The sequence below is a fragment of the Babylonia areolata genome, chromosome 22 (assembly GCF_041734735.1).
Source record: "Babylonia areolata isolate BAREFJ2019XMU chromosome 22, ASM4173473v1, whole genome shotgun sequence".
Classification (NCBI taxonomy): Eukaryota; Metazoa; Mollusca; class Gastropoda; order Neogastropoda; family Buccinidae; genus Babylonia; species Babylonia areolata.
Genome location: NC_134897.1, coordinates 5,525,358 through 5,549,940, shown reverse-complemented (window position 1 = coordinate 5,549,940; position 24,583 = coordinate 5,525,358). Strand labels below are relative to the sequence as shown.

Below are 24,583 nucleotides of genomic sequence, written 5' to 3'. Positions count from 1 at the left end.
GCGTTTGATTGGCTGAGAGCGGTGGGCCCATCTTTTCACTGTTAGCCGCGCGAAATTTGGCCAAGCAGAGCAAACCAATAGGCCTAGTTTGCATCAGTTTGACATGGTACAGTATATGACACCAAAAATCAAGTTGCGGCAGTATTATTTCCGGTTGGCGATATGATCTCTCAACACCTGCAAGATACAAAGGCTTATGTAAGGATTTTAGTTACGGGTTTTTCTAGTGCTTAAGCATTTTCCACTTCTCCAGTGTCTGATAGAAATGAATGTAGATGAAGATGTCATTCTTTGGATTCAATAATGAGGATGAACCACACCATTTCAGTGTCGATGGCTGCCGATTGAACGAGACTATGCTCAACACAAGTGCTCCACAGGGCTGTGTCTGTCTCCCACACTGTTTCCTATCTACACCAACCATTTGAGATCTTCTGCGTTCATGGGCAGCAACTCCAGTGTTCATTTATATGTACGAGTGAGCTTTTATGTGTATGATCATTTTGTCCTGCCACTTAGGCAGCCATACTCTGTTTTCATGGATGTGCATGCTGGGTATGTTCTTGTTTCCATAACCCACCGGACACTGACATGGATTACAGGATCTTTACTGTGCGAATTTGATGTTCTGCATGTGTATGCACACTAAAGGGGTTCAGGCACTAGCAGGCTGCACATTTGTTGATTGAAACTGGGGATCGAACTCAGGAAACTAGTGAGGATCCAATGCTCTAAGCATTTGGCCACTGCACCTGTCATCATTTGAGATGTGCAGTGTATATATAATATGTATTTGCTTGAGCGCAGTGACGCCTTCTTGAGAAACTGAAACTAATCTTTAACATTGTTCTTTGGTACTGAAGTCTCAACATGAAAAACAGGGCAGCTCAAACTGTGAACATCTCTGGCAAAATTACTGGTAAAAAACAACTCTCCTCAGAGAATCCATACCATCAAGCAGTGAAGCAGAAGGCTGCTCAGATTACAAATAACTGTTCTCACCCTCTATGTTCCTGCACTGAAATGCTTCAATCTGGTTGGTGATATAAAATGCAGAGAAAATATATATTTAAAATGTTGTTCCTACAGCAGTTATATATTTAAAAAAATCTTTTGTTCCTACAGTTCTAAATGCCTCTTAACACTGATCAAATTCAACTGTTTGTATAACTGTGATTTGAATGTCTTTTTATTTACATGATTTATCTTGTATTTTGCATGCCTGTGATTTACAATTAGATGTTATGCATCTTCATGTAATAATTAATTCATTCATTTAGTATTTTTGTTATACATCGTCTCAAACTATGGTTTACTTGTTCTCATACTCCCTCATTGTCCAGAAAATGTGTGTGTGTGGCGTTTTTGTGTGTATAAATGTTTTCCATTTATATATTCTAATTTCTCTTCACCTATCTGTTGCCCCTCATCTCGTCTGTATATCCCCATTCCCATAGATCTATCCCCCATTTCAATTTAATATTAAACAAACAAGTTTAATTGTAGAAGTAAGATTTTATAAATAATGTATTTGTATATTAAACTTAAATGTTTGTATGCATCACATTGTGATAACAAATGTTGTGATGGTGAACATGCAACATAACACTCTTCCTTTCCCCCAACCCCTTCCCCACCATGGATTGAGTGAGTGATCTTCAATGATTGAATGAGTGTTTGTATTCTTTACAATTACTCTTTTTTAAGGTAAATTTCATTACTTATTTTTCTTTTCATTATGATGAACCTGAAGGCAAATTTTTGTTCAGTTTTAGACAATACAGTGTATTGATTGACTGATTGATTCAAAAATATCCAGGCCTGTCTGAACCTCTGTTATAACTGAATCTTCTGTATGAATGCCAGAAAATGGCTAATCATTGTGGGAATCCATGAAAATCACGTTCATCTTTATAAAAAAAAAAAATTAAAAAAAAAAAAAAAGTTCTCCACATGTTCGTCGAAGTTTTTCTCTTATTCAGAAACCTGAAAATGAGAATCTAGTGACAATATCAGTTCAATCTAACACAAGACAAAAGGCAAGTAGATCCATTTATTTGGGTGACCATTCACAGACATTCTGCACATATTCTCTGAAAATTTGGTGGCCTCCTTTCAAATAACATGTTTTCACAAACTACTGATGCAATCCACTAATAATGTGCTGATAACAATATGCATAAAAGGAAGTCACTGAGGACCTTTATTAATAAAATGACCACTGAATGTAGATAGCAGAAGACCTTCACACTGAATGTAAATCACAATTGCCTTTCTATGTCCTGAGTTGTATTTTACAATGATTTGGATGAGTGAAATCCGTTTTTCAAAAAATATTTCTTATGTAAGTTATGGTGTGTTCAGATTAATGTCCCATTACACTGCAGAAATTGATGCACCTGGCAGATGTATGCATCAATGTAATGTCCATACTATGCAGAACGGTAAAAGTGTTAACATTTAGTGAAAAGGAAATAAACATACAACAGTAAAAAGACAACTGAAAAAGGATGTTTACACACGAGCCAAAAATGATGAGTGATCTGCTGTGTACAACGATTTATTCTGCTGAAGTGAGAAAGTCATCTTAACATTGTGGGCTGGGGTGCGGAAGATCTAGTCCAGAAGCAGCATGATTGCCTTGACAAGATCTTCAAGGTCCTTCAGCTGATAACAGTTGAAATGTCTGATTCAAGGATCTACAGAGCTGTCTGTGGGTGGAGGGAATGTAGCATGCTTTTTCGCAAATGTGAGAAAAGGTGACAGGGGAACAACGCTCCCAATGTTAGTGAAAGTGCGGGACTGCAAGAAAGAAAGGCATCTGAAACTTTGACAAGCACAGACTGGTCCCTGTTTGCAGGCTTCCACAACTATGCAGGCTGTGCAAATCATAAATACGGATAACAATGGAGATGGATCTTTCTTGTCTGAAGATTTGTTCGAACATGAAGGTTAAGAAACAATCAAAGTGATGAAACAGACAGCAACATTTGACCCTTGTTGAGATTAAAGCAGACAACAAAATTGTGTGAGTGACAGCGAGGAGGGAAAAGCGAAGAGGGTGAGAAGTGGTGTCGGTGAGTTGTTTGCCAGTCAGAGGGCTGGCCTTGAAGTCAGTGAACCATTGCTCTAACTGAATGCCGCCTATTATTCCTGAATTTACATGAAATCCATGGTTGAAAGTTTAAAGAATGAGAAACAGGACTCTATATTTTGATTTTTTTCAAGCCTTTTGTCACTGATTACATAACTGTTGTTTGCAGATGAGGCAAACTGGTATGTACAGCAGATATTTTAGTTGGCCCAGTTGCAGTTTGGAGTGAGCAAGTGTCATCAAAGAGCTCCCCCACCGACCCCCCCCCCCCCACCCCTCTGTACTGGGGAGTTCTTTGATGTCACAATGCTTGACTGAGCAGTTTTTTTGTTTTGTTTTTTTTTTAGAAAATATTTTGACCTTTTATGTTAAATGAATCCAGGTTTGCCTTTGTCAGAACAGTTATTCACTTATGTGTCTCCATGAGATATGATTACTGTCATGAAATCAAAACCAGCTGTAATTTCATTATCCTATTTAAAGGACAAACATGTCATTTCCAGCTGTATTTTAGTTTGTTTTCCTTTTGAATATCAATCTGTAGCGGTGGAAACAATTATCTCCACTTTACTTTAAAATGTGAGTATAGTTGTCTGTAATCAAAAATATTTTGAAAACAAGCAAAAAGTTGGAATCCTCATTTATTTTCCTGAAAAAAAAACCAAACACTTCCCTTTTCTATATCTAAAACAGTTTTTGTGTGATAATTATCTTTTTATTTATTACCCATACATACTAAAAATTCACTGCCCAGGAGAGTGCACTTATTTACAATATTATCTGGCACTGAATGGGTTAACTTAACAGCTCATCTTTCTCAATTTACACTTTATCAACCACTTATAAATTAATTGACAATACCAAGCTCCCAAATACATCAGAATCCACTGTCATCTCATCTTGCATTCAAATGTTTATTGTACCAAAGGAAAGAAAATAATGATCATAGTTTCGCACACCCTGTACTTATGCTGACAATCCAAACAGCTGATTAATATTTATTCATGTGCACAGACACGCGTGGAGGCTGCTGGTTCACTTTCTCTTCTTGTTGGCAGCAGAAGGTGTGGATGTCACAACTGGAGCATACTTTGAGTTTGATAGCCGGTTGATGTAATACAGTGCCACCAGTGAAAAGATCAGGCTGAAAAAATAATACAAATGATGTGAAGATAAAATAATAACGAAATGAAGGAGACGATGTCCTTTATTTCAGCAAAAGTGGAAAAACACATAAGCAATCCTTTCTAGAATAAACAATATAATTTAGAAAAAACAAGAAATATAATTTAGAAAAACAACAACATAAAACAAGTAAGCAAGCAGCAGAAGCAAAGCCTTCAACTGTTGTAGACTTAACTGTGATACGATGATCAACATCATCAAACATAGGAATTTTGTGGAGGTTGCACATATGTGTTTTCTGACTTTATTTACCAAGTCAGTTACAGGAACAAAACCCATCAAGCATATCCATAAAACAGATGAAACTGAACACTGTCCAGTTCTGGTACCTCAGAAGCATCATTTCCACTTGCACTAGTATTGATTAGGAAGTGGACTATATAGACAACAATGCATTTGGAAGGCCCCACAAGTGGTGTCAAAAGATTGGTATAAGGACAGCCCAGCAATTCCTTTTTTTTGAGGAAGTGTCTGGGCTTGTTCCAATGTACCTGTTATTTACCTGTGTGCTAGCTGAATTGGTAGCATAAGGAGCGCTGACTTGAAAAGTTGTGTACCTTGTGAATGGAAAGAGTTTACCACGCTTCAATATTTGTTAATCATGTGTTCTCCTGGAATCATTATTTATTCACTCCACGACAGGGTTTAGAAAACACCCCAAAACAGAGACCAAGATCAGCATCTACTGAGCTGTGGCGCTGACTGTCCATCTGTAACAGTGTAAGGCTCGGAGTCATGGGTAAACAACTACAGTTACATTCGCCTCCAGGACAGAATCCACAACACTGTCTTGAGGATCCATTGGTATGAATATGTCACTAATGTTGAGGTCCTCACATAAGCCTAGCCGTAAGTCACCAATATCAACTCTATACAATTGAAGACCCTACTGCGCTTGGCAGAAGTGGTCTCCAGAATAGAAGACATCACCTGCCAAAGATCATCCTGTATCAGCATGAGTACCTGTGCTGTTTGTTTTCAGTGTGACATCAACACATGCCATGGAAGGACTGCCTTCTGTCGTGATTGGTATTTTGACAAATGCGAGCTTGACTTCAATCAACCCATGACCTGTAACTTTGAATTAGGTGCTCTGACAAAACACTCTCTTCTCAAAGCTTCATACGGGATCTACAAATGAAGAACACAAACAAGCACTTTCAAAAGTGGAAGAAACTGGATAAAATGAGAACAAGCACTTTCAAAAGTGGAAGAAACTGGATAAATGGTGCTGGGCTTATTCAACACAAATGGCAAGCAAACTGCAGCACAGTGGACGATTTTTACTTTTGTGTCCAAGTGGGAGCCCTCAGGCAAAGCAGTTGAAGCTTTGTCCAGCAAAGGCTGTTACCAAGGCACCACTGCTCAGCTTTGGTGATATTCTGACAAGAACACTTGATGCATTTCAGGTTACATTTGAAAAGGTGACAGGGCTGCCATTTAGACAGTTGTACATCAAGTTCAAAGGGACTCTGGCCATGAACTGCTTGTGCCCAAGACCCTAGATGCAGCAGCAGCAAGGATTGCAGTGGTCCCCCAAATCAGAATGTTTTTGTTTTTTTCTTATGTCTCTGTATAACAGTCGAACCTATCATGAAAAATTTTGGAATCAAGACAGCAAACTGTAAATTGTGCATGTAACCAGTTATCCTTGAAGAATGAATGCAAGGATATTACTTGGTTTACCAATGTAAGATGTTCAACTGGGAAACTTTCTTTTCTCTATCCATCTCTTCCCCTTGCCGCATTGGGTATGAAGAACCACTGATGAGGGAGTCTGAAAGATATGGATAAATGGCCATTTACTTCTGGCAGCAGCCTGTCAATTTTTTCACTGGACCAGAAGAGTCAAAACAGAAACAGGCTGATGGGTCAGACCGGAGATTAGAAAAGAGAGATAAACCACTTGCAGAAATTGCTGAAGCCAGGCAGCCTGCGCCGCGACACGCATTCATTATTCATGAGCTGCCTTTGCCCCGCCCAAACGAAAGGAAAGCGTCAGTCGAACGCAGTCTCCTGAGTGATTTTATAATTTGGATTACACCTTTTTTCCCTTTTCTGTTTGCTTCATCCCACGCAGATGTCAAACTCAATTTTGTTGTGAATAACATTCCTAAATATTTATATATATTGGTTACTTTTATTTCCCTATCACCACAGCACCATTTTTCACGAGTCGAAAGATGACCTCCATTGCGGAAAACTATAATATTGGTCTTAACGAGATTCACTGTTTGTTGTAGTCTGTCTGTTTCTTGCTTAAGGGCATTTAATTGATTTTGTAACCCTATGGGTGTGTCAGACAAGAGAACAACATCATCAGCAAATAGCATTAAGAGCAAATCTGTTGCGCCAGGTATCATTTGTATTCCATGTCTCCCCTTCTTTGATAACTCCACTGCCAATTCACCGATGAAAAAGGAAAACAGCTGTGTGCTTGGCATACAACCTTGTTTAACCCCTCTTGGACACTGAAAAAAGTCTGAATAAATACCTTTGTCACGAACACATACAAGTACAGAATCGTAGATGCTTTTAACAGCCATGTAAAACTCCCGAGAGAGAGACAGAGACAGAGACTTAGAGAGAGAGATAGAGCACAATACAACGGTCTGCTCGGGCAACATGAAGCGTTCGTATATATATGAATTATATATATGATTATGTACATATAGATAGATTTAGATTTACATACTGATAGATCTATATGAAATTATGTATGTATGTATTCATGTATGTATGTATAGACAGATGATAGAAGAGAGACAGAGCTGAATATGTGTTTTATGTTTTGATATATATATATTTTTTTTTTTTTTGGAAGAAATGGTGATGTAAACCAAAAGTGTGAAGAAAAAGTAGCGTTACGAAAACGCAGTTCAATAATTTATAACTGTCTCTCTCATGTGCAACATTGCGCTGGGGGAGGGGGGGGGGGGGAGTTGGTGGTGGGGGGAGCTGCTTTATTTTCTTTTTATATTATCTACATTCAAGCAGATGCAAACGTGCTAAAAACCAAAGCAAAAATGAATCGGTTTTCATTGTATACAGCGAATCTTACTACACATGAGAAATTCCAGGCGTAACTTAACTTTCGCTTTACTGCAGCTGAACCGTCGAACCGACCAGTTTCCTTCAGGTGGGGAAGGAGAGGGTGATTTACCCCCACCCTTCCGCACTGCGTGTGTGCCCCAAAACGGCTTCAGCACTGTTATAGACAGTAAGAAGGGGCCTGCCACGAGTGGTTTATCTCTCTTTTCTAATCTCCGGTCAGACTCACTGTCATTCATTTTTCTCTCTTCTAAGTGTCAGCCGAATGCTGTTCTTCCAAATTGAAAGCTTTCAATCTTATTTTGTCACTACTTACTTATAAATCATTTTCACTGTAAAATAAATAGCGCCAGCAGAAAGCCTTCATATTTCTGCTTTGAGTGACGAACAATACAGCAAAAATGTAAGGAGTGACATCTACGGACATACACACAAATAAAAATATTACACACTCTGTTTACACACAAGCCAAAACACACACACAAATGGTATATATGTATGACAGGTCAGACTCACCATGTGGTAACACAGACTCTGTGCACCAGAGCTGAAGTGAACATGGAAAGAAGAAGACAGAAGATCACTGCAACAGAAGTATATTATCTATTATCAGAATGTCAAAAGAATAATGAAAATTATGACAGAAAACGTGTGTGTGTGTGCATTCCCCCCCCCCCCCCCCCCCCCCCCCCCCCCAACCACCACCACCACCCTCTTTCACTCTGCATTTAACTTTTCAGTGCCAGAGAATTTGTAGAAGTGCTCTCCTCTCGCCAGGAAATTTAATAATAATATTTAGTATTAAAACAGCGCTAAACCTTCTGCAGAGATAAATCAAAGCGCTTTCACACCAGTCACACGCATGCATAAGGAAGAAACAGAGGAGGGAGGCTGTCTTGCGAAGAGGTGGCTTTAAAGGCCAGAACTGACTGAGCTGAGTGCGGAGACCCGATGAAGCGAAAGAGAAAGTTCATTCCAAATGCAAGGTGCACAGATAGAGAAAGAACAGTGACAGTGGAGTTTTTGAATCTGGGTAGGCATAAACTGAGCGGATCCGAAGCTGATCACAGAGAGCTAGGGGTGTGGAGGTGAAGGCAGCGACAGAGATAGGAAGGGGCAGATTTGTCAATACATTTATAGTGCTGATCTTGTACTTTATTCTGTGTCAGACATGGAGCCAATGGACATGTTGCAAATAAGAGTGGTGTGCTTAGATCTGTTCTTTATGAGGACAAGTCAGGCAGCAGAGTTTTGTATGCGCTGAAATCTGAATGGACGAAGCAGGCAAACCATACAATAGAGAGCTACAGTAGTCAAGGCAAGAGAGAATGAGAGAAATGATGTCTAGATGTTGTGTCGGTGGACAGATATTTCGGAATGGAACAAATGTGCTGTAACTGACAATAGCAGGACTGACAGGTCAAGGACAAATTTTCAGGGATATCACTTTTCTGAAGTTGAGTGATATCAGCATAAGAATGATGACTGACATTGTGGTGATGATTATTTCAGCAAGAGGAGCAGAGTACATTGTGGTCCCTGTGGGACTCAATCTTCGAATTTGACGGGTTCAGACTGGCAATTATCAAACAATGACATTAGAGATATGATTTGAACCAGCCGAGAGCAGTGCCGTTGATGATACCAAATGTATAATGAAGACGGGAAAGAATGATTGAATGGTCTATCATGTCAAAGACAGCTGACAAGTCGAGAAAAGTAAGAAGAGATTTTTTTTTCCCCCCGAGTTGGATGCTAGCAGTGAATTATTCAGGATGTAGAAGAGATTGGTTTTGGTGCTGTGGTCAGCATGATTGGCAGACTGAAAAGGGTGAAGGAGAATGTTCGAACAAAGGTAGTTGTTGAGCTGCTTTAGGATGGCTTTTCCAAGAAGTTTGAACAGGAAAGGATGTTTAGAAACCAGTCTATACTTTTTCAAAATGTTTGAATCAAGGTTGGGTTTCTTCACAAGAGGCCGGACAATTGCCGTTTTGAAAGTGGATGGAAACGTTCCAGTAAGAAGCGATGAATTGAAATTATTAGTGATTGTGGGGAGAAGCTGTGAGGCACACTGGGAAACGACAGAGGCTGGTATGGGATCAGGATTTTATTGTCAATTCTTTCAGGATTTCATGGACTTCAGCTTCTGTCATGGGTATTGAAGGTATGGAGAGTTTGGTTGAACTGAGGACTGAGATGAGGTAGGAAAGGTGTCTGATCCAAGCTGGTACGAATATTTTGGACTTAATGGAAAAAAGAAAGAGAAGAAGACATTGGGGAGTTCAGATAAAGTGTAGGCTGAAGGAAGAAGAGTCCTTTTTGCGGTACCAAGAAGATTCGATGTGATGGAATATAGAGACTTGGTGGATGTGAGAAGAAAAGAAGTTTGTCTTCGCTGATGAGATCATATATTTGACTTTATTTGTTTCCAGAGGACTTGATTGTGGACTTTCAGTTTTGTTGATCACCATCACCATTTAGAGGATTCAGAGGTAATGAATTGGAAAAAAAAAAAAACCACACAAATATCATTGGAACCAGTGAAGATAATCATTTTTGTGCTTCAAAACAGTCTACTTCCTCCACAGAATGACATCCAAAAAGAAAAAAATATAGCTGGAAACACATGCTTATTATCATATTATATCATCAGAAAATAAAACAGGTTTCAAGCATCAGAAAATAAAACAGGTTTCAAGTTTACAATAACAATCACAACTCTTGTAGACATGTATGTGAGTAACTGTCCTAACAATGACAAATGTGGGTTCAGTCAACATAAGTTAATCTAGTTGTCAGAAACTAAACAGTCATGCTTATTTTATTGATTTTTTTATTTCTATTTGTATCTAAGAGTATTTGCCCTGTAGGGGAAAAAGCTCTTTGATGACACTCCCTCCTGACTGCCACTGAGCAGGCTTAATTGTCTGCTGTGCATCTGGTGAAATGACAAAAAGTGTGAAAAAATAAAAATTTCCCGTCCATTGAAGTGCCAACCCTGGTTTTCATGAAAATCATTCATTATCAGCTGTTGTGCATTCCTAACAGTGTGAATGGACAGTTCACTGTTCACAGCCACGCCCCCTTCCAGCCCTCTTGTCTAGCTTTTGACCTATCGTCTTACACTACTTTTGATGTTTTATAGGCACCCAGGAAGCACTTTGTGTAGGACATCAGCAGACATAATTATTGTAGGCACTGAACAGGTTAAGAGACAATATTTTATTGAATACTTCCAGGCTCTGGCAATCTGTACACGAGAAGAAAAAAATCTGCAAAAACTGGTAACAGTAGTTGGTAGTTGTAACATTCCAGGAAAATTCACTTGGAGTATGGGAATGCACATACATGTGTGGATGTATGTTTGACCCTTGCTTAAAATGTATGCAGTGAATGCTGTTCCTATCAGTCACCACTGAACAAAGTTAGGAGAAGGGAACTGTCAACATATTTTATTTAGAATTTAACAATCATAATGTATAGATCTTACATCTTTGCATGTCGTCAGCAGGACAGTTGTTTTGCTTCACGTAACCTTTCTGTTCGGAGACACACACACACAAACATCCATGAATGCAAGTATGTATTCTAAATAAAATCCAAAATGTTACTGAGACAATGTCTGGTCATCACTTACCTTCAGGGAACAGTCGTGCTTGATAGCCCTTGAAGAAAATAATCTGCTCCAAGTTGGAAGTAAACTGATGTTCTGTCAAGGCAAACACTACAGTTTTTTTTTGTGAACTTTGAAATATTCTACAAGTCTTTTGTACTATATACCTCTTTTCTTCTGTGTTTACTGGCTGATCTCCCATGTCTACTCATATCCAGGTATGAGGGGGTGTTCATGTGACCATTCTTTCCAACCTGTCATTCAGGCAATCATACTCAACACAAGCATCAGAAGAGAAAATCATGCTTTTCCATTTTGCGTCTCAAGGAATGACTGTTTCCAAAATCAACATACACATACAGATGTACATTTACATCAGAATCAACAGATGTGTACTGATGTGCATACGCAAACTTCAATAAAAGTTAAGAACTAACTGCATACATGCACACTGTTCAGAAACTACTGATCAGAATTTCAATTTGGTAAATATTTCTTTCAATATTTCATCTTTAGAAACAAAAACATGAAGCACAAATTTCATTGTTCTTACAGGATAAAAAATTGTGAACAAGATACCCCTAAAAAGAACAATAAGTTACAGATAAGTCAGCAATGAGTTTAGGCCACCTTTCTTTTCAAAGCATTCACGACATCACTGCCACACTGAGTTGATGACCCAGGTAAATTAATAGAAATAATAAACATAAAATTAACTAAAAAGGAGAATTCAAAGGAGGCAAGTATTTGAAATAAAATACGAATGAAAATGGTCCACATACAACAAACTTGTGCACACACACACACACACATGTACACACCTGCACACACACAAGTGTGCACACACATGCAGATACATTATGCATATGTATCAATACATTATCGTATAACTGCAGTAATTCCATCATTAATAAGAAAGAAAACAAGAGAGGCAAGGCCTTCGACTCACTTGTGATATGTACTTTATCAAACAGGAATTATGGAGAGAGAAAAAAAACATGCGAAAGGAATAATCTGGCAAAAAGACTCATTGATGTGACCTTGACCTTAGACATCTAAATTTGCACTGCATCGATGTTCTGGCCAAAACAAACAACATGGTATACCAATGAAAACTGGATGGAAGAAACAAAGTTCTATTATCCTTTTTCCCAATAGGCTAAGTTGTAACCTTGATCTTTGAATTTGCTTCTTTTCATAGGTGTCACCATGAACAATCATTGTACCAAGTTTGCTGAAGAATATCTATAAAAGACCTTCTCTCTCTTGCATGCTGAAATGTTTCTTATCAACATCGTATGCTAGGAATACCTTGACCCTTAACCTCTAGCTTATTTTCAATTTCTTAAGGGATTATGCTGCACCCATAGCCAGTCACAAGACCAAGGTTGATTAAAATTGAATTCATATCACGCACTCTATCTTACATTTTTCTATTTTGCCAAGTAGTGACCTTGACCATTTCATCTGACCATATAATCATGATTTTAATAAGGGTCTTTTTCATACCTGCCATCCTGTCAAATTCATTTCCTATGCCACTTGTATCAGTCAAGAAAAGGCCAACTTTAAAGTTTATGACCGGTACACACACACACACACACACACACATATATATATATATATATATATATATATATATATACAGAGAGAGAGAGAGAGAGAGAGAGAGAATTCAAAGACAATAAAATGCATCTGATCTATAGTTTCTAATGTGGTGCTTGCAAATTTCATATCATGCATGCATGAACAAAATTATAGTATAAACATATATATATACACATAATTAGGTCAAACTCTCTTGGCATTTTGGGCTCTGCTCCATGTAAAACAAGAGAGGCAAGGCCTTCAAGACTCACTTGTGATACACTTAAAAAAAATCCAAGTTTTTTATGTATTGAGTATAATTTTAAAATGTAATGTTAAAGATGAGAAAGATCAGTTTAAAGCAAATTAAGTCCCCTAGCATTAATTACAGAGTAATTTCCCTTCTTTACTATCTGCACCAAAACGTTTGCAAAATAAATAAAACTTCCATGCTTAGCAAAAGAAGTTCCTGTTTGAACAAAAAATGATAATAATGACTGCTCTTGTTGTTGCATCAGAATATCAGATCAAAGTGCCAAGTTTAGAGAATACAAAAAATATAAATATAATAGTAAATGCAGTTTGCATATAATTAGGCTTCTTTTTTTTTCTTCTTTTTTTTTCAGTCAAGTTGATTGAGGCAAATGGCTTGGTGTCCCACCTGGTCTTACTGACATGGCACTCTACTGTCACCAGGCAAAGCTGAGGCTACCTCTGAAGTCCCTTGTCAAAGAATACAAGGTAGGGAAGGTAAGACTTCTCAGTATGCTTGAAGACTCAGGTGACAGTATCATGAGATCCAACCCACCCAAGCTGAAGACCGGCAGAAAATGGAAAGTCAGGGAGGCAGTCAGTGCAGCAAAAGAAAACCTTAAGACGAAGGAAACACCCAAACCAACAGACAAGGCCTGGGATCAACAAAGATTGAATGGTGGTCTAAGGCAAGGGGGAAACCAAAAAGAGACATGATCATACAGGAGGTCAAGAAGAAAGAAGATGATAAGAGTCCAGAAGACAGTCCAGCAAGGCCAGCAGGGGCAGTGGACAACATGGGAAAATGCACTCCAAAGGAGCCTCAGCTGGAGTGACTTGTGGAACATGGCCCCTCTGAGGATCAACTTCATCCTAAGATCTGTGTATGACCTCCTTCCCTTGAATACAAACTTGGTGAAATGGGGGAAAGCAGATGACCCTGCGTGCCCACTCTGCCATGGCAAACAAACAGTGGAACATGTCTTCAGCTCATGTAAAGCGGCATTTGGCCAAGGACGGTACACATGGAGGCACAACCAAGTGCTAAAAGAAATTGCACACATTGTGAGCACTGTCCATGGAGCACCAACCCCACCAGAAGTTCCAGGAGAGTTCCGCTCAGCAGAAGGCAATAAAGTCTGGCCAGGAACAGCATCCAAAGCTTCCAAAGCATGGAAACGTGGGCTGCTTGATGGTGCCGAAGATTGGGAATGCACAGTTGACCTACCAGAGGGGAAGAAACACCGGAAATCAGCAAGAGCAGCACAAGACCCGACATAGTACTCCACTCCAAAGCAACGAAACAAGCGATTCTGATTGAGCTCACTGTGCCATAGCAGAAAGCGAAAGCAGAATGGAGGAAGCCCACATCTACGAGACCAAGAAGTACACTAGTCTAGCCAGCAGCATGAGAGAATCTGGCTTCCAAGCTTAAGTCCTTGCCATAGTGATTAGTGCAAGAGGGTTTGTGGGCGCATCTGCCAAACAGCCTAATGAAACAGCTGTCAATTTCTGGCAGAGAGAGGACATGGGCTCTCAAGGCAATGGCAGAAGCAGCAGAAAAGAGTTCCAGCTGGATCTGGTCGAGGAGGAATTAAAGTAAACTTTATAAGGATTAAATTTCCCTACTCAAACTTGGCGTACAATGGCTCAGTGGTTAAAACGTCTGCCAGAAAAGGTGACTCCGTCCTGAAGTGGCGACCACCCTGGAGGCGTGGGTTCGAACCTGCTGAGGACCAGGGAAAAAAAAGTTAAAAAAAAAGAGAAAAGGGCATCCTGGAGTCATGACCTGGGTGCAGCCCGGCCCCCTTAGAGTGTAAGGAGTTAAGGGCCGAAAACACTTAACTGAGGGGGGCTTCTCTGAAGACCTTATACTGTCCAACTCTCCCTGGAGTTTCTTATCACTAAAGACAAACAGATTCCCAAGATTCTTTTTGTTTTGGGAAAGCACATGATAGTAACTGTGCTCAGAAAGATAACTGCTGCAGTTTGTTTTGTTTGTTTCTTGTAGCCTTGAACACTGTATAGTAAATAAGTTTACTGTTTAGTCAGAACACAAACCCTTGGGGGTTAATCTAAAGGTCTAAAGGTCAAAATAGGGTGCAAGGGTACAATGTCCTGTTACAATATGATCTGCTTTGTAGTGCGCTGGATTAAATGTGTATCTCACACAGTACTGAAGACCTTTACTCACTTCTCTGTTTTATGTATCTCTTCCATCCTTTATAAACAAGTGTTTGATTATGGGAAATATTTTTCCAAGACCACCAGCAATAAACAAACTTTTCATGCCATATCATTTGTAATTTTCATCTTATTCTGTTTTCCAATCAAAAAAGACGCTGTCTGAAAAATCTAAAGCAGCAATGTCATTCTGTCAAGTTTAATTTCTCCAACACTTTTCCATGCGAAGTGAGGGAGAAGCTGGTTATCCCCATCCTTCCTTAATCACCCCCTACACACACACATTAAGTAACACATGATACTGGGGTAACAGAGTGTTAACCCATTCAACCCTGCACCCAAACACTGCTCTGTTGTCAAAATTTGTTTAATTAAAATGGTGTACATGTTCCTATATTTGCAAAAACCACAAGCAAAAGGAACTAGCTACTACGGTTCTTCTGGATGTGTGCATCTATTGGGAGAAAAACTGGATGGCTTCAGTGTATTTTCATCTTTTCCACATCAATATGGCAAGGAAACCTGCTGTGGTTGTTAACTCCCAAGGGCTGAATGGGTTAAATCCTCTAAGTTGTGAAAAACTCTGTCAAATTTAGAACTAAACATATATACACTTTTTAAAGAAAATTCAAATTTTTTTTTTTTTTACATACTTTTCCTACTCTCTACCTGTTTGCATAAAGCAGAAGCAAAATAATGAAACTGAGGAAGAGGAGGCAGATACCAAAGTAAAGTGAAAACAGTAAAACTTAAAAGGATACTGTCAGCAGAAGAATGAAAATGATAGAACCAAGGAATCCGCCAGCAATAGTCATGTATTCTGTTCCAGCAATCTGTTGACGGAAAATCTGCTGGACGGCAAACAGGATTACTGCCAGGGTCACAGACACCATGCATGATACACCAGTTGGCAGAGCTGCAGACAGAGGAAAAAGTTTGCAATTACTATTGGTGTCATAAGACAATATATATATATAAATTCAGGCAAAGAACTGTTGGAATACTATTTATACTGAAAGAACCCCAAGCAACCCCACAGGAGGAATACAAACACTATAGCAATGTATAATATTATATTGTATTGTATTGTATTGTATTGTATTTCTCTTTATGTCACAACAGATTCCTCTGTGTGAAATTCGGGCTGCTCTCCCCAGGGACAGCATGTCGCTATACTACAGCGCCACCCATTTTTTTGTATTTTTTCCTGCATGCAATTTTATTTGTTTTTCCTATTGAGGTGGATTTTTCTACAGAATTTTGCCAGGAACGGGTTGTTGCCATGGGTTCTTTTACATGCGCTAAGTGCATGCTGCACATGGGACCTTGGTTTATCGTCTCATCCGAGTGACTAGCGTCCAGACCACCACTTAAGGTCTAGTGGAGGGGGAGAAAATAGCGGCGGCTGAGCCATGATTCGAACCAGCGCGCTCAGATTCTCTCGCTTCCTAGGCGGACGCGCTACCTCTTCGGCCATCACTGCACTTAATAGCAGTTGTTACTCAATGATATAATAATAATTATCTGATTGCGTAAACAGCATGCTATTTCTTAATGCATTAAACTCAAGTGGAATAAGGAGAAACATCTCTTTTTCTCTGTACATACATACATATATGTGTGTGTGTATGTGTGTGTGTGTGTGTGTGTGTGTAATAACATCAATACTGCTCCTGATATCAAATTACTTAACAGATTTGATGTAGCCTTTTGCTATTGTTTCGAAAGGCTGAATAGGGATTTCATTTGAGAAATGTAGATAGTAATTTATCTACTCCAATTCTGTGAACAAAAGAATTCATACTTAAAATCTACATGAAAAATGCCGTTAACCTTTTTAGTGCCATGCATTGGTCTGGTTTAAGTTTTTTTGTTTGTTTTTGTTTTGTTTTGTTTTTTGTCACAGATTCTAGCACGCAAACTGCTGCAAGAAAGTGTACTTGTAGCAATTTTCTAAAAGAAAAATTAATTGACAACCAATTTGTGATAAGATGAGATAAGAATAACTTTATTATTTCATTAAGAGAAATTACATCAGGTACGGCAAGACAAACGTAAACAATTACTCAGCCCAAAAATATTAAACATTACTTAATCAAAAAGAATCAATAAACACAGAGATAAAGGACATTCATTAAAAATAAATATACCAAAAAATATAAAAGTATTGCATATCATGTGAAAAAGATCACTCAAAATTCTGTAATCAATTATTATTGTAAACATATATGTAATTGTATTTCTTTTTATCACAACAGATTTCTCTGTGTGAAATTCCCCAGGGAGAGCGCATCGCTATACTACAGCGCCACCAATATTTTTTTGTATGTTTTCCTGCGTGCAGTTTTATTTGTTTTTTCCAATCAAAGTGGATTTTTCAACAGAAAAGGGGAGCAAAGAATCATATAGATAGTATAAAAGCATACTGCCCGTTGTCATACAAGGAAATAAGCAATATACTAGAAAGATGCTTTTATAGTTGCTTGAATTCAAGTCTAAAACCTCATCAGTTGACTCTCTCAGACTTTGGTCTGATTCGCAGACCAATTCTGAGTTTAGCTCTCAGACCACTATCAAATTCATTACGGACCAAGTATTGTTATAATCTCAAGTGCATTTGCTTTAGTAACCTGACAATTAAGCAAATAATTTTTGACTGTAGCTTGATGAAGCCTTATGTACACGAAAGTGTGTCTTCACAAGTTACTGAAAACATTGATGTTTTTGACTTTTTGCATTCATTATTAGTTGTTTCGCTTGTCAGTTTAATGACTTCTCTTTTACAAAGTCCTTTAAGTAATTTCCTGTAATTGTATTTAGAATTAAAAAAAAAAAAAAATTCACCCTCATTTGCCCAGTTTCCCCCATCCTTCCATTCATTCACATCTCCCACTCCTTCTAACCGATAATAATCGAACGTATTCATAAATACTTTAACAAAATGTCTTCAATCACCGATATGTGTGATGGGACATTGAACAAAAATTCCTCCTCCTCCTCTACAGAATTTTGCCAGGAACAACCCTCTTGTTGCATGGGTTCTTTTACTGCACACGGGAACTTGGTTTATTGTCTCATATGAATGACTAGCGTCCAGACCACCACTCAAGGTCTAGTGGAGGGGGAGAAAATATCGGCGGCTAAGCCGTGATTCAAACCAGCGTGCTCAGATTCTCTCGCTTCCTAGGTGGACGCGTTACCTCTAGGCCATCACTCCACTAGAAGAAAGAGACGTAAATGAAATGAATAGATAAAATAATTAAATAACTGATATTTTGTATTTGCATTTGTATTTCTGTACTGTATTGTATTTGTATTTGTATACTGAAAGACACCAAAGTTATCACTGCATGTATTAAGATATATTGTATATTGACAGACATGAACATTGCACAATTCCTATTGCACATTCAATTTTGCACACTGTCAGAGTCACACATAATAACTAAGTAAATGATTATACACATCTAAGAAATTCAAACAAAGTGCAATCTGTTATGCATGCACTTTCACATGTACTTGCATGCAAGCACAAGCACACACACCACATACACAAACATATTGTGACACATGCACGCGTACATAGTTCTCAAGAATGTAAAAGGTGAATTGAATGTGGTATAAAGTCTTCTGAGCTCTGGGTTTTACTTTTAAACGTTCGGTAGCGTCGTCCTGATGTCAGCAGTTCATAATACTTTGCTGAAATATGTGTGTCATCAGTTGTTATCTGCCTGACTTTCTGAACGACTCGCCTTTCAAAGAACTCTTGCATACTAGCTTGTCACACTCCCACAACTTTACTGTACATACTCATGACATCATTCAAAACTTGCTAACTTCTCACTCCCAAACTTACATACCAGCACAAAAATGAAACTGTCAGCACAGACTCAATACAACATCGATAGCAGTTCTGGAGAATCTTGAAATTTACATCAATATTTCTTAGCTTCTCCAAACAAAATATTCTAGATTGACATTTCTTATGAATATAATCAACATTCCTGTCAAAATCCAGATTATTGTCTAAAATAGTCCCTAAATATTTGTATTCATTAACTCTCTCCATGGTTTCACCATTTATAACAAGGGTAGGTACAGATAAAAGATCTTTTCGATAAACATTAACATTCCTTTTGTTTTTAAAACGTTCAGATCAAGATAGTTCTCTTTTGCACCAGGAGCAAAACTTTTCAATTTCATTTTTTCAGTGAAGTAAATAGTAACAGAGTTGGACAGATATTCAATAGTGGAATCGTCTGAATATTTCATGACAGGGGTTTCCTCTGTGCCTCTGCAGTCATTTGTGTATAGTGTAAACAGGACAGGGGACAGCACCATGCCTTTAGGTATGCCAATAGAATTATAGTTTTGAGAAGAATGGACGGACTGAGACCAGATGGACTGAGTTCTATTGAGACGAAAGCATATTATTCTGACAGTCTGAAGTTTATTCAATATTATTCTGACAGTTTGAAGTTTATTCAACAGACTGTTTGCAATAACTTGAATAAGTGAACCGGAAATGGACAAATTCCGCATACTTTTTGAATAAATGTAAGATGGACAAATTCCGCATACTTTTTGAATATCTATTATATAAATCTGAGATAAGGCAGCTGGAATAAACCTAGCAAATAAATGGAAAATAATGTGTTGCAACATCTTATGCACATGAGTCATGAATTAATATCAAAATTTCAGGTATTTGATACAAATTCAGTTCAGCATTCACACAGTTTCTTGGCAACTACAACTCAACTTTAGGTGGCGGCAGTGAAAATTTAAATATTCATTACAATGACTGAAATGTGATTTTTGACAAACAACATGACAATATAAGAAAAACAAAAAAAAGAGTAAGTGAATATCTTGATTGGTTCTGAAGATATTCCATTTTAAAGATGTGACGATGCGTACATGCTGTTAGTACTTAATATTTTCACATTTTCACAGTCATACTGTACTGTCCATGAGGGTACTATAATGAAAACTCATATACTTCTAAAAACCATATGATAATGGCATATTGCACAAGAAAAAAATAACACTTCAGCAGCAAAGAAATTGGAAAATATGCCTGTCAAAGTAGGGGGAAATAGAAAATCAAGACATGTCAATCTGCACAGAATAGCAACTTTGAAGGTCTACAGCACTGAAAAGAATAGACAGTTGCATTTCATAATAAAATATCTTGCAGAATACATCACAAAAAGTGCATTGAATTTTTTTCAGGCAGGATAATTAAATGAATTTTAAGTATCAGAGTCTCGAACTTTGAAAAATCTTCAATTCGACCAGCGGAAAAAAGACTGTTTAATGGGGTAGCATGCTGCAAAGATGAATATTTCAGTAACTGTCACAAGTAGGACCAGGAAATTTTGTGTGTGTATTAAGTGAAATGTCAGCTTTCAAAATAAATTAAAATCAACCTTAAAACTTCCATCTAAAGTTGGCAGAAAAGGAATGATACCTGATTTTCTCATAAATAAGGGTGCACGTTGTGGCTGAGACTTCTTCAAAATTTTTGTTTTTGAAAAAATATTGAAGTTACAGCCACAATAAGTTACCAGTGGTCTTGGCTGATCAACTTCTGCAAAATTACTGCAAATTTTTAAGCAAATGCAACTTGAGACTATGAGAGCATTATACAGAATGGGTAGGATGATGGGGCATTCCACAACAAAGGTTCCCAGGAGGGAGCAAATATTACTTAAGTTCAATTGTGGCAGGTCCACAACTACATGCATGTATATGAATGTGTATTGTGTGTGCGTGTGTTTATGTAAGTTTGTGCCTGCCTATGTGTGCGTATGTGTTAGGGTAGCTGTTAGATACACATGTATGTTAAAATGTATGTATGCAGTGCGTGCGTGCGTGCGTGCGTGTGGTCACATTTTGGTGTGTGTATGTAACATAGATATAATGTTTTATGTTATCAAAAGCGTTTTTGTAAAGCACCTAGAGCAGATTTCTGGATAGTGTGCTATGTAAGTATCCATTATTATTATTATTATTAAGTTGCTAGCAAAAATGACAGATATATGAATCTGTTTTCTTTCAGCTCTCTAGCTTTTTCTTCCATCCATGAACCCAGTCATGCATTTCATTGTAGAAGAACCACAATAAATAAGAAATAAAAGGTGGATGATGCATCTTTATTTCTTCACAAAATGGCATTTGATTCACAAGAGAGAAAATGCACTCCAAAAAATCTCTTTTTTGGCACTCACAGGTTTCCTGGCATCAGCAATAACATGCTGCTTGCTACCTGAGCTGTTCATACTGGCCTTTTTGGATCATTGAATAGGTCTTGCATGCCCTGCCATGAGCAGCCCTTTCTGCAACATGTTAGATACACAGATCAGCTCATAAGAAAGAGCAAATGTTATATTCAATTTAAAACATACAACCAAAAACAGAGCTCTCAGTTTAATATATGTTTAGGATTTTGTCAATTTCGGTGTGTTTTGAGTAGGAGGAAAACACTGTGATAACAGAATTATAAAATGGCATACTAACAGGTAAGTATTCATTCAACAGCAACACAAAATTCACTGCACTGAACTATTTGGCTGCATTTACCTTTCACACAATAACTCAAATTGTAGCAACAACTTATGCTTTGACAACTGAGGCTGAAGTTTTGGGGGTCTGTCCTTTCCAGTTGCTGACAAGAGCTTTGCCATCTACATGTACTGTTCAACTTATGTGTCTTTGTTGCATGTGATTATTTACTCAAATATTTCCACTTCAGGGTACTACATTTCATCAATAGTTTTTGTGTGTTTTACTCAGAAAAAAATAAATCTTGTTCCGATTGAAACACTGTGTCACGTTACGAAAACACTGATGAAATAGATCCAAACTGCTCAGTTACTGACATCGATCAAAATCCTGATTCAAAGAATTTCAGCTCAATATTGCGCATCAAAAATAATATAAAACTTACCGATGAAACTTAAGATTTTCTGGAGAAACAATGCCATTTTTGTGTTAGATGAAGTGCCGCTCTCCTGTGTCGAATGTTGATTGGGCCGACGCAACTGACGAAGAGGGGTACCTGCTTTTGAATCGCTTGAGCAAATTGCTCATGGATCAAAAATCTTAGTTTCAGATACCACTGAAATCAGCAGAAAATGCTCGTTACCGCTCATACAGTATCACGTAGGGTCAGATTTCTTTTTCGAACTGTGCGAGGCGTTGAAAGATAGCCGAAAAATTCCTGTAACTTTGCGCTCAGATCTAACTACCCTACTTCGCCCAAGGCTTGGAAAAAAACACACAAAAGTTCTCCTTGAACTTTTGCCTTTCACGGCTCCCAGTTTTTCGAACAGTAACCAATGAATGGAAAACAACGGATGTGATTTTTTCCACTACGTGGTTGAAACTAACTGTGTCGCGCTCAGAAAGACGCCGGCCGCCATTGAACAAGGATCGCTATTTCGCGTTACAGTACACTTCTTTTTCTTCCATTCGCAAACTCGTTCACGCATTGCATAAAGCAAACACAATAAAAATTAAAAATATGGATGATAAATAATTATTTCAGTTGGATAGTTTTTCACAAAATGAAATCAAGTTTGAGAAAATGCACTTCAAAATTAGTCAATTTTTTAGGCGTTCATAGGTTTCCTGGCATCGGCCATGGGGGCTGCCGCTACCTTGTATGAGAGGGCAGAAAGGTACAACCCTGTGGCTAATGGACGGTTCGTTGTGCTTTGTGAGACGCATCCGTCCTCGTCAATATGCCTTTCTCCCAAATGTAGAGGATAACAATTATGACCCAGGTCTTCTGCTACTAGAGAGGAGTGGAAGAGATGGGCTTAGGGTGATTGTCTTCTGCCCAGTGGGCAGTTTTTGGGTCCGCTAAAATTTGGGAGGCAAAGATTGATACCCCTTCATGGGAAGGCTGGTTAGGATGTAGGGCCCATGTGGAGCTGTTGTCACAACCACAGTGGTGCAAACCAAGTGTTGTTGTAGGCAAGGGGGGGAAGAAGGGATGCCTTACAAACTGGGAAGGAATGAAGGGCATGCGTGTCCGGAGTGGCACCTCTAAGTTGGACTGCCTCATCCCTCCTTGTGCCAAGTTAGGGGATCTCCAGCCCTATGGTTGATTGTTGCAGGCAAATGAGTTGGGTTGCCTTGTCCCTCCTTGCACCAAGAGAGGGCATTCTTAGCCCTGTGGGTGGGAAGGGGGTGTGCGGGTCCCTAAGGACCAGCCACTACTAAAATGTGAAGGAGCATACATCCAGGCATGAATGAGGCAGTTTTGTCTGTGAGTGCAGTCGTCCTCCGAAAGCAAGGTAGGGATGAATTTATGAAAATGAATACATACATGTGCAAATGGATTATAAACTTCCATCAACTCAAGTAATGATGTCAGAAATATGCCAATGACAAGAGATCGAAACACAAGAAATAAGCGGCTGTATAAGCTTATGTGTAGTGTGCACAGATATAGCCAAGTAAATGGGTAAGTGTGCATAATCAGTAATGGAAAGGAATCTGTGTATGCACCTAAATATGAGATGTACATACACATATGAATAAAGTGCAAGTACGTAGGTGCAGATTAAGTAATTAAGTCCCCTAGTATTAATTACAGAGTAAATTCCCTTTTTTACTTCTGCACCAAAACGTTTGCAAAATAAATAAAACTCCCATGCTTAGCAAAAGAAGTTCCTGTTTGAACAAAAAATGATAATAATGACTGCTCTTGTTGTTGTGTCAGAATATCAGATCAAAGTGCCAAGTTTAGAGAATACAAAAAATATAACAGTAAATGCAGTTTGCATATAATTAGGCACATTTTTTATTTTTTTGTGCCCATCCCAGACGTGCAATATTGTTTTAAACAAGATGACTGGAAATAACTGAATTTTTCCTATTTTTATGCCTAATTTGGTGTCAACTGACAAAGTATTTGCAGAAAAAATGTCAATGTTAAAGTTTACCACGGACACACACACACAGACAACCGAACACCGGGTTAAAACATAGACTCACTTTGTTTACACAAGTGAGTCAAAAAGGAGTTCGAACAACGATATCTTGCAGCAGACAGAGCCATCTCTTGAAATGCTATTTCTAAACAAATTTAAGTGTAATCAAGAAGAAATGAGGATAGAATAAATCAGACTTTGAGCATGACATATTCACACAAGAAAATCTGTTGCTTGCTGATGCAATTAAACAGTAATATACCCATTTTCAACTTCGGTCCTTAGACGTGTCGGAGGAAAGCAATTCGGCGTCTTTCAAGTTGTCGTCGTGGTACTTCCGGGTAGGTGATTGCACATGCGTATCTTTCAAACTTCCGTCTCTGAACGTGATGCCCGGCCCTTTGCGTCCTTGGTTCGTCAGGAAACCGGAAGTCAGTCCCCTTTCACTTTGGGACGTCCGGATAAGCAACATGGCGACACTGTCCGCTAAAACTGACAGTGCACTTGAATCGATGAAAGTTAAAGAACCGAAAGAGTATTTAAAAAAAAAAAGAACAGACAACTGATAAGTAGCGCGAAAGTAGAACTTGTTCGTCGTGCAAAGATTTTCACCAGAAAAAAGAAGGCGAAGTCAAGTCCGTTTCTGCTGTCACAGAGACATTAATTTTCTGC

General features: G+C 38.4%; 1 protein-coding gene across 2 annotated transcripts; it reads right to left on the bottom strand.

Moving 5' to 3' along the window:
- Positions 1-2,035: 2,035 nt before the first annotated feature.
- On the bottom strand, positions 2,036-24,319 carry LOC143297226 (dolichyl-diphosphooligosaccharide--protein glycosyltransferase subunit KCP2-like). Of its 2 annotated transcripts, none has more exons than XM_076609456.1 (5): positions 24,174-24,319; positions 15,728-15,882; positions 10,968-11,031; positions 7,847-7,913; positions 2,036-4,238 (listed from the first exon to the last, which is right to left on the bottom strand). In XM_076609456.1, exons 1-5 carry the CDS (start codon positions 24,175-24,177, stop codon positions 4,130-4,132), a joined length of 399 nt encoding a protein of 132 aa, XP_076465571.1. In that variant the 5' UTR covers positions 24,178-24,319; the 3' UTR covers positions 2,036-4,129. The 2 variants fall into 2 exon arrangements, with proteins under 2 accessions (XP_076465571.1, XP_076465572.1); XM_076609457.1 differs by lacking the exon at positions 24,174-24,319 and adding an exon at positions 21,200-21,307.
- Positions 24,320-24,583: the final 264 nt, after the last annotated feature.